General features: G+C 31.8%; 1 protein-coding gene across 1 annotated transcript; it reads right to left on the minus strand.

Annotated features, from left to right (window-relative positions):
- Nucleotides 1-1060: 1060 nt before the first annotated feature.
- LOC132941171 (uncharacterized) lies at nucleotides 1061-17931 on the minus strand. Its single transcript, XM_061009109.1, has 3 exons — nucleotides 17652-17931; nucleotides 6656-6750; nucleotides 1061-3602 (listed from the first exon to the last, which is right to left on the minus strand). Exons 1-3 carry the CDS (start codon nucleotides 17661-17663, stop codon nucleotides 1586-1588), a joined length of 2124 nt encoding a protein of 707 aa, XP_060865092.1. The 5' UTR covers nucleotides 17664-17931; the 3' UTR covers nucleotides 1061-1585.
- Between the last annotated feature and the right edge of the window lie 771 nt (nucleotides 17932-18702).

An 18702-nucleotide genomic window follows, 5' to 3' on the forward strand; every position in this document is an offset into this window, starting at 1 on the left:
CCGATCTTACCCGTTCCTCTGCTGAATTCATACTTGAACCGGTTAATTAAAAAAATGAAAAATATTCATATTGGTACGCGCCAAAATATAATATAATAATCTAATCCTTCATGTATGGTGCACGCACGCCAGACGCCACGGTACGTTTCCTCGCATGATGCGCGCGCGCAACACACCACACACATACGCCACTCACCGTCTTCATCGTTAGTATGTATAATTATTATTATTACACAAGAATTCATTTTAGTACACCGCGTCTCCCATCCGCAATGCACACTAACTTTCACCTCCTAACTCATTCTGTGTTTAGAAAAAAAAAAAAAACACGTACCACATACAAACATTTAAATATTATTTTGTCAGATATACCTACACCGACGTTGGTGTGAAACATGAGAGAATATAATATATTACATGTTTGTAATGCTATTGTGCTAATCCGTAATAATATACTGCCGATGTTTTTGCATTATGAAATTATGGTCTTATAACATAACTATTATTGCCTTATGAAAATATATTTTGTTTTATCCAATACCAGTGCGGATATCTACTTTTTATTGTCTGTTTGATTGGTTATCCCTTAACCACGGCTTATTCGTAAAGTGTTATATACCAATGGTTTAATGTGCAATAGCCGTGGCTTTTATTGACTCGATTTTACTATAAATTAGTCTGACTTTTACAAATCGTTATAATTTATAATTTTATGTATATTTTGTAAATGGATTAATTATTATTAATCATATAAATTAGAAACTATATAGGTTTGGTTTTTTACCGCGTAAGACAAATTTTAGTACATATTTATACATACCTCCAAATAACATTAGGTATGCACAACATTAAACAGTGCACTAATCGGTGGAGAAAACCTCGTAAGATTGACGCCATTGCGGTCCATCGTGATAATATTACAATCGTCTGCATTCGACCTATAATTTAAACAATAATAATACTGAACAAACTCGTGTGGAGGGTATATAGTAAAACAATAGAAGAAGAATAATTAAAGCACGATTGCAAACGGTCCAAACGAATAAAATAGCAGTCATCATACTATGTCAATAACATTTTAATTATATCAAAATAATAATAAATAATAAACTGTACAAACTATACGTGATTGAATTAATCGTAATATACGTTAGGAATATAATTTACATACAAAATGTCAATATAATGCGTATACCTACAAATTAATTTAAGTAGCATAATTATGCAAAAATTTAAGTGTGCACATTCATTATTTATATAAGCTGATTCGTAAACCTATCGAAATCGAAAAATTATACAATATAATACGCGCGTACAAATGACGGTGAACGCGTATCACATAAAGAATCGTTACGCGAGCACGCAAATGCGTACAAATGACATACGGGTAAGAAATGTAAAAATACAAATCAATAAAACAGATCTTGGGAGGGTTAGCGTGTCCATCGACACTGTACATGAACATGACATATTTGTGTATTCATCATTATCATCGGCCGACAGCGAATCATCGTTCAGTCTTCGGGTTGTGTTTTGATTCGTGTTCGGAGCAATAAAATCGAACGCGCGAGACAAGCGAGCCGGATCAGTATAGGGTGTCCGTCGTTTTCTCCGAACTTATTGGCGTGCCGTTGTCGCTGGACGACCAGGAGAACGATGACGGGGGCGGGCCGCGGGAGTGCTTGTCGCCGTCCTTGGACTTTTCGTGAGACAGGTGGCCGAGGCCGAGGTTGCCGCCACCGACGCCGCGGACAAGCGAGTCCAGTATGCGGCGGCGGCACGTGAACGCAATGAACACGAACAGGCCCTGGAACGTGTTGAGGACAACGAACACCATCCACATGTACTTGGCGTCCGTGTAGCTGGCCACTATGCCGGTGGACCACGTCAGACCCATGAGTACGCCGAGACGGCAGTACATGCGGAAGTCGCGGCGCACGTGGCGCGTGTTGATGTGACGGACGGTGGCCCGGCTCGAGTGGATCATGTACGCAGTCCAGCCGAACAGCACGACGTTTACGGCCATGATGGTGGTCAGTGGGCCGGCAAAGAACAGCAACAGTGCGGTCTTGCTGCCGAACCAGCACTGGTCGTCTCCAAACCGGGGACGGACGTCTTTGGGCACGGCGGGCACAACGTCCGCGGCCACCGCCACAAACGTCATCATGGCCGGCACCAGCCAGCAGACAGCCGAGTAGACGAGGAACTTTTTCGTCTGCCGGCCACTGGTGACGCGCAGCTCGACGGTGGCCAGGCGCAGTGAGCGCCAGCAGTCGAAACTCATCACCAACATCCACGCAAACGACGTGAGGAAAGCGTAATAGGTGAAGGCGGCGCCGGCGTAGCACGCGGGACCTGTCAACCAGTTGCCGACGAGGAACGCCGCGTACGAGCCCAAGAGTGACACACAAAATGACGCCAGGTTCTTGCCGGACAGGTTCTTCATCTCGGGAAGCACGGCGAACACGGCCAGGTGCACGATTAGCAACACCGCGGACACGCCCAGGCCCACGTAAGTGAGAACCACATACCTGAGCGTCTCGGCGGTTGCCGGACGATTGGCGTCCGCGCACACAGCCATCGTGCCGTTTTCTAGCGTAACGTACTCGGCTTCGGCGTTGGGTGGTCGCCAGCCTTCAGGCGGGGCCGAGTACATGGCCACGACGGAACAGTTGAGCAGCACGCCGTCGTCAGCCACAGACGTCCGCAGGGACTGGCATGTCTTGTTGAACGGGTCGTAAAACATGTCTGGGCCGCGGCACTCGCGGTGACCGGGCTGCGCGACGAATAACGCGGTGAAGCTGCGCACCGCAAATTGGTTGGGAAACCTCACGTGAATACTAATCGTCTGACACGTAACGTTCTGCACGAGCACGTGGTTGCATATGGCGCAGTGTATGTTCTTGTACGGCAGACTGTCGTAATACATCACTGTTGTGTACGCCTCGCAGTTTGACCGGATCTCGTTGTTCGGCCACTGGGGATGACACGTGACCACGGCGTTCGGTAGACACTTTCGGATGCGGGTCGTGGCCGGTGGCACTACAATTTGGTCGCAATTGTACGTGTCACCGATGTACTTGACCTCCCACTTGCCAGCGGTCGCGTCGTACCTGAGCGTGTCGAGCACCGCTTGTTCGGCGTCCGCGGCCACGCCGAGAAGTGTATTGCAAACGATCCGCGTGTCCCAAAGGATCGGGTCGGCCGCATCGCCGTTGCACACGGCGCAGAACCGGTTCCGGTAAGCGTGTCCCGTCGCCCGGCTGGTCACGGGATTACCGAGCATGCTGTCCCTATCTACGGCGGCCGCATGGCAAGCGTCCCGCACCCGCGTGTTCGTCCACGTGGCCGGACACCTGTTCACGACGTACGTGCCACCACCGCTATCTTCGGTAAGCACGCAACCGTATCGAGCAGCGGAGCTCTGCTGTTCCACTGGATCAAAGTGCGTGGAGTCGGTGCAACAATCGCCGTACTCGCCGCAACGGTCGTCACACAGGCAGTTTCGCCGTAGTCCGCCAATTCCATCGTAATTATCTATCACCTCCGAGGCTGCAGCTTTCTGGTCAACTCTCGCACAACTGGACCGTGGTGGGCAGAACCTGAAAGCAATACCATCATAAGATTTAATTCAAATATCGAACTTATTATAGTTTCTAATGCCCCAAGTTCGGAATTAATTTATTGCTCGCGAAACTTGTCGAGACAGACGATGAGACCCGTAAGTAAAATCGTCACTATTTGGACTTTGGACCGCAATAATATATAAAGTCGATTCGTTGAAGGGGTTTTATTTTAAATTTATAACGCGTATTGGCTGAGGAAAATTGCGGTTGTAATTTTTTTAGATCCGTAACACATATGTAAGGGCACTGTCCAAATTGCAGAGTTTGTTATGTGAAAAAAGTGTATTACGCGCGTGAAAATCGAGATTTTTATATTTGGTACCATTGTCCTTCTCAGACAAGTTTCATTGTAGCTTGAAGTATTTTGGTTTATTCTGGATAACTAAATAGTTACAAAAAATAATAGATATTCGAATTGTGAATAAACATCAACGTTATAATATAATATTAAACATAAATTAGGCTGGTTTTTTCATGCCACACGAATTGATTTTTTTTTTTAAGACACATACAAATACAACGCGTCAATGCAATTTTCGTCAACGCGTCATAAAATAAACTATTACGAATTGTATATACAGTATCCAAAATATTCTGAGTAATGTGTACGTAGTTAAAAGATATAAAAAAAATTATAAATAAACGAAGCACGTAGGTATACCTACGCTTGAACTATGTTACAGGTTGTCTCCCAAATGTTGACCTCGTACAGTTTTTGAAACACAAAACGTGATTTTTAGCCACGACTCGCACGTGGGATAACAATCGGCAGACAAAACAATGGATCTCTGCTGTCTTTCATCCACTTAGGATTTAAATCCGATATTTAATCGATTATCTTATTATAATATTATTGTGTAAACATGTTACTGTAACATAAAATCGGCGCGTAATACGGTTATTGCACCTGTCAGAATGTGTTAAAACCTACACGCAACATCAAATACAAAGGTAATGGACTATAGTATTTACCTGTATGTACGAAATAATATAAATTAAAACTGCACGGGTATTTTCAATGAGAGTGGGCTGTGTAGAAACTTTGTTCAACTTTTAACCTCATTCCATAATATACTGATGATATTTTTTCATTACTAAAGTATTGAACATTTTTATTCAAGATAATTTTTGTCACCTATTTATAATAATATCAATTAATGTCAAAAAACAAATTCGGTTATTTTACGGCTTATTTTTAATAATAATATTAGTAGGTATTGCGTGCACTAAACCTCACGTGCAAATTAAACTTGTACATTGTATACATAAACCTAATAATATTATATACAATGTAATTTCATAAGTAATTTTATCAAAAACACAATTAATATAGGTAAGTATTAAAAATTAAAATAAATAATATTATAGCTGATGATTTTTCAAAAACTGATATACATGCAATGGATTCATTAGCTAATGGTCATACTGCATCGACATACATATAAGTATACTGTATATATAACAGTAGGTATTCGATTAAATAATTAAAAAATGTTCAAATAAGTAAAATTGTACAATATTAATTGATATTATTAATTAACACAGTAAAGTACCTACTTATTTTAAGTCTAAAACGCTCATTGGTGTACAATGTATAATTTATTATTAATATCTACTTTATTAGTAACATGTATGATATTTTAAAATATATTAAATTATTACGTATTAAAATTCTGTACTTAAATTACAATTAAAATTAAAGCTCTACCAAATGAAAACATAATGAAATAATATAGAAAAAAATATTAATATAATATAGTTAATTTAAAGCATATTAAGTTATGATAAGACACCCAAAAATAATTTGTTATTATTCAACGTAGACATATAAAATACATTGTTAAATCTTTTCTTTTGTAATATCACATAATAGCTCAAATACTTTATGCTATACGGTACGATATCGGGAGATTTCCATTTTTCATTTATTTTCAAAATAATATTATGTACCATGGTATATTATGTACTTAGGTATGCGAATAAAACCAATATTGATTAATGTCATTTATTGTAAAAAAAAACATTGTCCGTGATTATTGAAACTAAATTGTTAAGTCAAAAGTAGCTAATATTTTTCAGCGACGAGCTATGATGTCAAAATGTCTTCATAAAATATTCAATGCATATTTCAATCTAGTATTCATTAGAAGAAGTTGCGCTTCAAGTTGTGTGCACGAAATATATCCCATTATAAATTGCAATTTTAAATACAAAAAAAAAATACTGACAACCAAATAATATTTAAGTCATTACTCATAAGTTATAATTTCAGAGATTACAACAAACTGTTATTGCAAAAATAATTGAAGAATTTATTCAGAACGCTATTATTCAATTATAAACTTCCCAAAGGTAGGTTAGTGAGGGTATATCGTACACTCTAGCATAAGGTATTACGTTCTAGTAAACCCTTCCATAGATATAAAACATATAAATATTTAGTATCAACTATATTTCTATTAGCCACTAGGTTATATAAGAAGTAGAATTACATTAAAAATTAAGTAACAATAAAATAAAACCTTTTTTTTTTTTTTTTAATAAGATTTATGTGTTTATTACATTAAAAACAATGTTATTATACTCTACGCGAAGTTACGATAAATTAGATTTGATGTGCAAACATATATTATTACCATTGTTCTAGAGTTCCAACAATAAAATTAATATTTGTATACAAATTTCATTGACAAAAATTACACTTGTCTTTAAGGTCTGCTTACATAATTTTTTTTAAAATAGACATGACTTACTCAACACTATAGGATTTGATTAAAATAACTAATAGTTAAGAATAAATATTTGTATCAAAAAACATACTAAAACAGTGAACATTGATATATATTAATTGTTTCCTATTGTGTTCTGACTATACCTACTACGTAAATATTATGTTCAAGAGTTAAGAACTCAACACTAAATAAATTACGATTTAAAAAACATAAATACTGTTCGTTATTTATATCTAAGCTACACGTTAATTAAGAACTAATTAAATTCACTATCCTTAAAAAAAAATAGTTACTTACTTATATGGGTTGCTGAGATCTTCATAAGGAATGTCAATAGCAGTGGTCCACGACTCGAACAAAATGAATATTGCGATAATAAAATGTATTCCAATCTGTACAAACACAAAATAAAAAACCGTTTTATTATACGTACATAGTACTACACACACTGTTCTGCTAAGAAAATTATTTTCAAATCAGTATTACATTCATTGATCTATTATTCAAAAATATACAATATAAAATAATAATATAATAATAGAGTCCCTAATAAAACCTTCCCAAAAGCGTGATGAAATCACATGAAACTAAGACTTCAGCAAAAGAATAAACGTAAGATTCAACGAAGGATAAAATGTCTGCACGCTCCTTAATTACTTCATAATAACTATGTGGAATTCTTATGTGTCATTTAAACGTTGGCGATAAAATATTATTTTTGTTGCATCAGATGTATATAGTGTATGCACGCAGAGAAAGGAGACAAACGTATTTAACAAAAAATAAAGTAATAATGAAAGGCGGATTCGCATATGTATTATACATTAGGACTGGCATAATACTCTATAGGTACGATAGACTTGTCAGTTTTATTTTTCGGTGTAGAAGTATTGTCACACGTTAGTTCGTATTATGTTGTAGAATGTAGATACTGTTAAAATATATTATGATATAATTACATTATAATATTGTGTTGGGACGAGAAACTAATTTTAGTTAAAATTATGTACAAGTTATGTCGACCGCCAGAAGCACTCGTAGACCATAATATCATGGTGGCGACAGGCCGGTTATGACGATTTTAATGGTAAAATATATTTTTCTTACTGCAAGTCTGCAAAACGAGAAAATTGTTTGTATCATTACGAATATCATCACAATAATATACCATGTACGTTTAAGTATTTCCCTAGAGTTGAATAACAGAATAGTAAGTTATATAGTATAATATATACGGCCCCGGTCCTGTAAAACGTTCAAGTCACACTGTCGTAACGATTTACTTGTTATAGAAATTGAATTAATGTGCATGTGTATTTATGCGTGTAGGTACCTAAAACAAATAATATATCACACCGTAACGACGGTTAAAAAAATAAGTACCGAAGTATCATAGATTTCACCGACACCTATAGCGCACTTTATAAGTGTCCTCATGACGAATCGTGTCGTTTGCATGGACAAATATTATAAAAAGTTGCAGCGACCAAACATTGGTGTATAGTAAAATTATTATAATGAATATAAAATATATGCCTATAGGTAACATTTCTGCAATTTGTAATAGTAAATAGAAAACGATTCAACTACATATTATTTATATATCATTATGCACTACATAAAATAAATGATTTTAAATTGTGCACGCAAAATATGGTTAGTTTTTGAACTTCCTCTTTTTATTATTATTGTAAGTGTTATCAAACCACAGTTATAGAAAAATATGTGATGACGTCATCGCGAACGATTAAAGTCAATGATGTCAAATTATCATCCAAAACGTTCTTCGGGTCGTTTGCAAGTACCTACCTAGCATAATAACTGTGGGAACAAAGTTAAACAGTCGCAATTTAAGGTTTTATGAATTTGTAAGGCACTATTCACTCACTTTTATAGGATATTATTTTAATGGTGGCTTACTATTTTTCTCACGTGCCATATAGCTTTCTAGACGATATTTTTGCGTGGGTCAACATATCCCGCAAAAAATGTAACACGTCATATCTATAGGTAATAGTAGGTATATATTGTGGGTAAATTACATGATATCGACATCAACAACAGCCGCGGAGATAGATGTTGGTGAATAATAAATAGTTCGTTTTACAACTTATTAGTATAAATACTTATGAACAATTAAAATATTAATTTAGGATATTATATTATTATAATTCATTAAAATTATTCATCCCTTAATAAACCATTTAAAGATCAAACTAAAATTTGCATTTATTTTCGTAGACAAATGCATGTTATAACTTTTATAGTTTATATACCGATTACGAGTTCCTACCTATACGTATATTATATTATAATATTAAATAATATTAAATATGAATACAATGATATTATTGACACGGAGAACCAACAACTACCTACTTACCTAATGTGTCTAAACTGCAAATATTAGGTAGTTAAGTATACACTATTGATAATAATTAATGTTAGGTATCTGTTTATCACCAAAGTTATTAACTACTGTATTTCATCTTGGAATATTCCTTATTTTATTTTAAAATGACTTACAGTACAGACCACTAGACCAGAACTATTTTTCTTGTTCTAATTCACGCATTCGACCACAAGAACTATTTACAAATAATATTTATACAAGCCTCCAATCAGCCGAAAAGACTGTATTTAATTTAAATATCTAGTCTATATCATATATACCACTATTAGTTTATATTTATAAATTTAATAAAGTTTAGTTGTTTGACTTTTGACTTATAGGTATTAGACTCCTGACTCATTAGAGGTATTTAAATTACATACGTATATAAATATCTCGTTTTGGCTATCATTTCTTTGATCTCGCCTAAAGCACTTAAGCCCCACTTTTTTGAAGACTAGTTGTGCTAATGACGTTTATGCATATTATAATTTATGAAATTCTTGTTACCTATTAAGCTATTTGTATATAATATAAATTATTATTAATCAATGTTTTAATTAAAATTATTTTCATGATCGTGTGTAGTTCTTAAAATATTTTTAAAAAGTCGTTATGGATGAGTACTTATTAATTAATCACTAATATGATCAAAACGTGGACGTAAAAATATTATTGTGTTAAAGGTACAGCCATACAGGTGGTCGTAATTTTTATTTTGAAATCTTTATCATATAAGTTCCCAATTTATCAAAAGAACAATTTAACAATCACGAAATTTTAAATTAAAAGTATTCGTGCTAAGTAATATGCATATATTTTTAAATTGTATTATGACATAGATATCTATACATATTACATATTATTATATACTACCTATACTTGTAGGCAAAAACGTGTATAGAACACCAAGCATATTAATGTTTATTATTAAATCACAGTTCACACGATATACACACGTTATTCCTTTACGTTTACAGCCGTATTCAAATATATAAAATGTATTTCCAAGGTCTTGTGCATATTTTTAATGCAATATTTCTTATGTTTCGCCAAGTTTTTCTTTTTGTATACGTAATCCCTATTTTATTTAATCCTAGTGAAAGCGTTGTGTTTTGTGTATGGTCTAATAAACTTGGACTTGGACCTGCAGGTTGCACTCTACTATTTGAACCGTAAGCAACGACCAGTAACCATGCACACTTAACAGTTTAAAATAAGTTTAACCGACAAGCATAATTATTTTTCACGTACCTATACGATTTTATGGTGTTCAACGTGGGTAAACAAAACACTTGTTTAGGTACCTTAAAGTTTAGATATAACTACGCTTGAGTGTTAATTAGGTTTATATTATACACTAGTGAATTGGGATAAAAACTATTCGGGGATAATAAATAAATAACTAATGGAAGTGTGCACGTTGATTTCCAGGCAAACTTTCGTTGTCTCGTTATTGAGTATACAATGTTTTGATATTATTTAATGTTATTCATAGAAATCATTCAAATCAGGCAGCAGCCTGAGAACTTAGAAATCAAAACCAACACTTTAATTACAGAGTTCTTATAAAATTTTCAAAAATTGCAACCTAATGGTGTTTAATTGAATCTTGACAATAAAGATTCTTGGCAATAAATTAAAAGAAGTAGATACCTATCTGCACCGTTCAAATTGCACAAACAAAACAATTTCCAACTTCTTTGTACATAGACGCTATAATAAATCCGTTTTGCAGTTAGTGATGTATTTGTACTTGAAAAATATGTCGGCACGATTGTAGGTACGTTACATGGTTCAAAAATAATTTAGATACATCTTTCGAAAAAAAAAAACATTCAACCATCGAAAATTTAAACAGTTATGGTAGGTAATACTCGCATTTTTAAAGGAAGTATTTTTGGCCAAGTATATATTAAGTGGTAGGTAATGGGTATATTAAATAAATGTTTAATGTACTTTATATAAATAGATCCTCTGTACAGATAAAAAAATTTTAATTTGTAAATGTGTTCATTTTTCTATAAAAAAAAACTTGAAATTCACACGATTACGAAAACGGAAAAGTTTACTCATTATTAAATTACGATTCCACAGTAAAAACGTATAAAACAACGTAATAATATGTTGTCAATTCAACATTTGACTTATTGTTATTATTATTATGTTTTAAATATTATATAACTATAACATTAGGCTAGCTAACTATATTAATTTTATTTTTCTAGATATTTCTTAGAAACGTGTAATTTTACTTAACATGTTGTCCACCAATATAGTTATCCTCTGTCAGTTGAAATAGGTTTGATATTGATTTTTATCGTGTACATATTCTCGAAGGTAAAAGTAATTAGGATGTCTGCGCACTATTTGTTTTCTCTCTCTCTCTGACCCACGCGCAACATATCAAATTTTCATTCAGCAGAACATTACTAACCTTGTGTTGTTAGCTTAAGTATTAGAGTGAATTAACCTATTAGAACACTGTATGAGTTTGTACGTTGGAATTTTTACTGCAATATTTCAATTTCAAAGCGAAATAATATTATGATTGTTTTTAAATTGTAACATGTATTTCATACCTACCCATAACTTGTAAGTATATGAAATTGAAATATCGCAAAGAGCCAACTTACAAACACATGTTCTTTAAGTTTGATGATAGGTCTCATTCATTCCAAAGCTAACAACACAAAGTTGGTTCTGCTGAACGCAAATTGTCCATTTTGTACGTGGATCGGAGAAAGAAAACATTTAATAGTGCGCTGACAATCTGTCGAATGACGATGTTTAAACTAGGTATAGGTACCTAACCTATGTACTTTGTCAATTCTAAATAATAGTTATGAGTTTCTATAGTTATAGCTGGTACAATGCAGATCGTACAAAGCAGTAAAAAAAAAATGAATACAATAGAAGGAACCCATGACTATTGATTATAATAAGTGATAACAGTATTAATTAACATTTAACAAGCACCTATACGTCGGTACTCGTGTCCATTCATCAGAGATTTGTTTGACTAAAATCACGAGCTAATCAAATCGTTCACGTCCGTCTGAGTAATCACTCATATCAGTCATGTTTTTGATTCATAACATTGATAATACCTATTCTATGAAATATTTTAATAGTGTAATGTGATTCTTTACCATTTTTTCATTCTATGGCATGTCTTATATATTATATGACAAGGATATTGTGTTTTGTTGCTCACATATTATATTGGTCCAGTTATCGTTATAACTTATAAATTTAAATTTAACTTTATGAGCTATTATGACAAAAAAAAACAATCCTTTATAAGGTAATATAAATTTTGTCGGATTTTCAGAACTGATTCATTTCATACATTACCTATATCGGCGGCTATATCATAATTATACGTTACAAAACAATTTAAACTAAAAATATTTTGAAATATTTTTTTTTGTTTTTATTGTATTTTGACAATAATTTAAACATAATTATTATTTCAAATTATTGTAATACGCAATATACAAATAAAAATATAATATACAATTTCGATTGTAACAATTTTACACTTTACCGGGATTTCGTAATGAATTTAAATAATATAAGCTACCAACTAAAAAGAAAACAACATTACATGTTTCTCAAGTTATTTAAATAGCATTATGCGCTTAAGCATACTTTATAACTTATATATTGTTTATCATATTATTAAAATACTATACGCTATCACAACACCACGCTTAAAAACAATGTAGCAATCTTTACATCGTTTGCATCAATTATCTGTAGGAAAATCTTCAGACATTGTCATCTTAATGTAGTGTACACGTTTTGTTGAATCATTGAGTCCTAAAACGGTTCCTATAGGCTCGATAGTGAATAATAGTTTTACAGGATATTTTGTAATAATTGGTATCCACGTGTAATACATAATATATATATAGCCTAACCTAAGCTGAATGATGTAGTGATATTGATAATATACAAGCTGGTAAAACTATGTCACGCACCAGACAAAGTATGTATAGGTACCTACCAAATTATAATGGTATAATATTACTATAACATTTCACAATGTTAACGGCTCTCAGCTTGCAATAATTTCCACGAAAACAATTTCCCACCAAATGCTAATCATCATTTACGTATCGTAGCTGCGGAACATGTGTATACCAGTAAGTTACAGCTAAATGTATTAAAAATAAATTGTTTTTGCAATTTTTGAAAATATGAGCTAGGTTTCTGGTTAAGAAAAGACCATGTAAGATTATTGTTACAAAAATTATCGAATAATTTAAGCAAAATTTCCATTTTTTAAATTACTACGTGAAAGCATAATAGCGATGTAAGTAGGTACTCAAAAACAAGTGGAAACGATTTTCGTCTTCACCAACGTGTTTTCACTTTATATTCAGCGGTTAGACAGTCACGTGTTCTAATCGTCTTAGGACGAGGAATGGGTACCTAAATAAATTTTCGCATCAACAGTCAGCATCAGTGTTGGCATACAAAAAATATTAACGATAAATGTTAATTATGCACAATTTGTAACAGATTTAAGTTGAGTTTGCTAAAATAAAATCAATATTATGTTTTGCATTTGTCAATTATACACATTTTTCGATTTAATATGTTTTTATTTTATTTTTTTAATTAATAAATTAAAAATCTATATTGAGGGCAGAGATTGGCGGCGTTTTTATGTTATTTTAAAATTGAAATAACAACAAATATTACAATACAAATTTAATGACTAAAGATATATAGAATTAGATTAATTAAATCGAGTACTATTGTACTATCTATATAGGTAGGCGTATTTTAATAGATCACTGTGATATTTATTTACCATTATTATTAATTCAACAGCTGTACCTATGATTTAGTTAAATAATTTAATGAAAATTACTAGGAATATACGAATAATTATGAGTTATCAGCAACTAATTGTAACTTAAATATATTTAAGCTATATAGTACATGCATTTATTAAGTTTATTTGTTGACTTCCAGTTTTGCTTCCTGATCCCGATGAATGTTTTAAATACGTACTATAGTGTATCGATATATGTATTTAAAATATATATTTTAACGTTGTATTGATTAATATTAAGTAATAAATATTTATTTTTTTTACATTTGCTGGCCCATTAGCAGCTTGTATTAGCTTCTTTATATTATGTTAGGTCTGAATTTATATCAAATAAAAAAAATACAATTTACAAAAAAAATTTATAAGATACCTATTATAGTTATTTATTATTATAAAATTATCAGCGTAATTTTTCTTTTAGATTTTGTAGGTACCTGTTATATATTATATGCTTTATACAGAAATGCTCTCCACGAGTTTAATGTTTTACATATTTGTTTGTATTTAATATTTTTTATAATATTATAGTTTTTACTAAAAGTATTTAAAATTTATTCAAGTAATTAAAAAAATATGGGTTGCAGTAACTATTTAAAATATTAAATTAAAAAAAGAAATAAAACCAATTTATATACTATCATACATTACACAATTTTAATTAGATTGCTAAATTGTACTTTTAATAATCTACATACGGCGTGTTATTACAGAGTGATCGTAATACAAATTACGGATAAACCCTGAAATTAATGCTTGATGGATTTAAATATCCGACCGTGATTTACGAATAATTGCGATTAAAACAGTAGTGCAATAAACGTTAATACATTGAGTAGATAACGTCCTTACTTAATTTTATACATATTAAGTTATTTTGCCATGCAAGAGGTTAATTAAATTTGGATTCGGTTAAGGGTCACCATCGGGTTGTCGCTTGGAAGCTGTAGTGCACCGAAAGTAAATCCTTGACGTCCCCGGTAGACGCGGGTCGTGGTTCAATGAAGGTGTCCAAAACCTGAACTAATTGCATAGCATTTACGATTTACTCAATGTATAATTAGAATAAAAACAACAAATGAAATAAAATAAGAGAAGGAATTTCCACACGTATGACGGTGACTGCTGTGTTAATAATTTTTAACTAAAAAATAAACAAAACAAAAACAAATAAACTGTTCGAAATTGATATTACCTACGCTTTCACGTCTCCGGCTGCTTTGAAACATTAAAATTTAAAATGTTCCGAAGGACAGTATGATTTTTGAACACATTTTTAAACGTACTTGTCATCTGCGCATATTATAGAAGATGAATATTATTTTCAATTCAGACTTTTAGTACAAAGAACTGCGATAAATACTGCAAACTTAGAGTACCTAATACAATACAACGAGCTACAAAATGTTTTGTGGCTGTGAATGGCTGAATAATAATGTAAATGATTGAAATGTTGAATTATTAGCATTGAGTGAATTTTTATTCCTTGTTTTAAAATCTATGTATTATTATTTAACATAGGTCGTATATATATATAAATAAATATATATATATCTATGTTGTATGTAGGTATGTATGTGAATTGAACATATACAACTGCGTGTCTATCGAGGTGTCTATATATGCGTCAGAATTCCGTTGACCATACACACGATTTATTTCTTGGAATTCATATTTTTACTTTTATTCAATCATTAGAAAAATAAATGTTAAATATGTTACTAAAAAACAAGAGATTTAAATCGGGATTGGAAAAAAAAATATAAACTACGTATTCATTAGTATAGATAGGTATTCATACGTATTCATTAGTATAGATAGGTATTCCGAGATAAATTTTGATCGAGATTCGAGACTACAATAATGAATAAAAAAATCTTGGGTCCGTGGCTTAATTTAATTTTGGAAAGGATTTATAGTGGGTTCGTATTCAATTATCTATAATTACAAATTAATCCAAAACCAATTACCTATATTTAACTAACCCCATATGAATAGATACCTATAATAAGCCTTCTAGTATTAGGTACATTTCTAACTCCTGTATGGCTGTCTTTATAGTTCATATATTATTATATTATACTACATAGAAGTCACGTTTTATACTGAATGTATAAATGTTTAATGTGATGGTGGTTTATAAAACAACTGTTACAAAAACCAATTTTTCTTAAACAGAAATTTAAATCAAATTAACGAATCTGTTATAAGAAAATTATCAATTAAATTAAATTAGGATGTAATAAAATCCTGATGTGGCCATAGAAAGTTAGCAATATTATATACCATGTATTTTTATGACTCATAAATTAGATATTAAAATTTACATACAAATTTTAAATACAAATAAAGACTATATTATTTGTATTATTCAAAAACCTCTAGCCGATTTATACCTGATTACCCAAATAATTTTTAATTTTATTCCCGTTCATATAAAATTTAAGTCCCACTGATAAATATTCAATAATATAAAAACAAATTGTTACTAATAAAATAATAAATATACAATTATTTTTGTTCGTCTTGGTAGGCATGTAATTTAAAACATTCTAAATTCCATTTTAATTTCAGTTCAAGATAACAAATTTAAAGGCATTTGTAAATTGTACTGAACAACAATAGGCTAGATATTTTAAAATGTATTAAGTCAATAATTATGAAGGTACGTGTTGTCATAATAGTTCTTATAGAAATGTATTTTAAATTATCAATATTTAACTGTAGTTGAGTGTAGTTGTTTAATAAAAATACTTAACCGTCATCTGTAAATGACCTTAAAAGTTATAATAAATTATTATAAGCGGAATAAAAGTTCGATAATCAATGAATAATTTACGATATGTAAATAATATGATCACCCATGTTGCCATTTTATTTACTTCATAATATTATTATACCATTTTAGTATTATTTTGTAATACAAAGATACTTGGATACTGAACCTATAACTGATAAGTATAGTAGAATATTAACTTTACTATTATTATGCATTATATTATATTTATACATCAATACTAAAATAATAAGCCTTTTTTTAATGCATATAGGTGTATATAAAAAAATTTAAATAATATTGAGTTGTGAAGTCTGTAGAACAGTTTCATTAAAATGACAACGATAATACGTCAACACGTATTAATGCGACAGTGAATTTATACACTGACGAGAAAATTACGGGATTTTTCACTACTTTTTTTATGTCTTATAATTTTGTTTCGTGTATGTAGAAAAATTATTATTTTTACTGACGGAACTTTGTCTTATTCGGTGTGAATACCTACCTACGTACAATTATAATATTATACCTGTCTGCCCGTGACCTCCAAAAGTGAAAATATTTAGTTCAATATGTATAAACATGAAACGTTCATATTGAAAATACCTATCATGTAAATTATACTTAATTTATAATATTATACATCTGCATACGATGTAATCGGTTTTACCAAATTCATAATAATGTATAGGTACATATATTTTTATAGCTGACTTGTCATACATAAAAGAAAGCGTCTATAGCCATTCAAATTCGGTTGAGATAATAATATAGATGCTACCTATATTATTTTGATATAGTACCTATTTCCAACATGGTGTTGGCACCCGCGGATATTAGATATTGGTACTTGTAGGTCTGTATAGACTTTTTCATGACAGAATTAAACAACCCCCCTTTGAACACTTTTTTGATTACTCTAATATATTACTTTATAATACTTTTGATATTTATTTATTTACTTTTATTCAATTAACAGAAAAAAAAAAAGAATTTTTGTGTAGCTTACTTTATAATAAGGAAAACATGTGCAATTTTCTAAGTCAGTTAAGATTTCTGCTCCTTAAAACTCTCACTAAATCTTGCCATGGGCACCTAACGTGCAAACAGCTTGGTAATATATTTATAATAATATAAATAAATAAAATATTATTAATTGGATTTTATATATCAATATAATATAATATATTATGTCCAGATTATATTACATCTGGACCGTGTTGACTGTCATTTGTTATACATTTTTACATGTTACATTTAATTCGGTTTTACTCACGTCAGCTTTCATATTGTCGACCGTCGTATATTATGTTACATGTCAGTGGTCAAACGTCGTGCGTACCTTTAACAATATTATAACAACGTTTACGATAATGTATTAATGTGTTACGACCAACGACGCGAAACGCGCAAACATCGAACGAGCCCGCCAAATACAACTGTGATAGTAATATGGACGGCGCCAAACGCACTGTTTCACGTGAAAAATAATAATATTGCTTTACCTAGCGAGTGAACCTGCGCCAGTCGCACGCACGAGGAGACTACATCATCATAGCTACCTAACCAGATAACTTGGGCGACGGCCTCAGTCATCGTTAACGTGTTCATCTGGTCCCCTCCCATTCGCGCAAGAGTTCTTGTGGTCTCGCATAGTGACGTAGCGGTAGCCCGACGTTATTATATTATATTGCAACGATAGTCGGCGCTGCGCGTCTTAGGTATTTTGATTCCGTAAAAATAAATAATAATAATATAAAAAAAAAAAAAGACAGGAAATAGTATAAACTCGTTTTCGTTTCCATGCGCAATTCTCCGTCGTGTACATAATAAAAATATGTATCACAATACATAAGTATTATAATATAGCAGAAACCCGCCGGTTGATTATCGATGGTCGATTTCTATAACTATGCGGCGATGCCTAAAATATAGAGTTAAAAATATATTATTGCCTACTATTATTATTATTATTATTATTTGCTTCCGAGAATCGATGCCCGAGTCGTTATAGTAATGTCATGAGACCAATTTTCATAAACCTTTTTTTGCTTCTGGTTTTCAAATTGAATGAAATGTAAAAAAAAATCAATTCGAATTTTTCCTCGATTGACGAGGTAATTTGTTACATATAGTAAGGCACCTATTTCATATTTGTACAAAAAACAATACATTTTAATATAATATTGTATTCTGCAGTATATCTTATTTAATTTTGCAAGTTGCTAATAAAAAATGCTAAATTAAATTCATATATTCTGAACCAATGAAGCATGAAACGCATTTGAAGCTTGCAGGTTAGCATTGTAATGAATTAAAGAAAAAAA

Source organism: Metopolophium dirhodum, chromosome 3, assembly GCF_019925205.1.
Source record: "Metopolophium dirhodum isolate CAU chromosome 3, ASM1992520v1, whole genome shotgun sequence".
NCBI lineage: Eukaryota > Metazoa > Arthropoda > Insecta > Hemiptera > Aphididae > Metopolophium > Metopolophium dirhodum.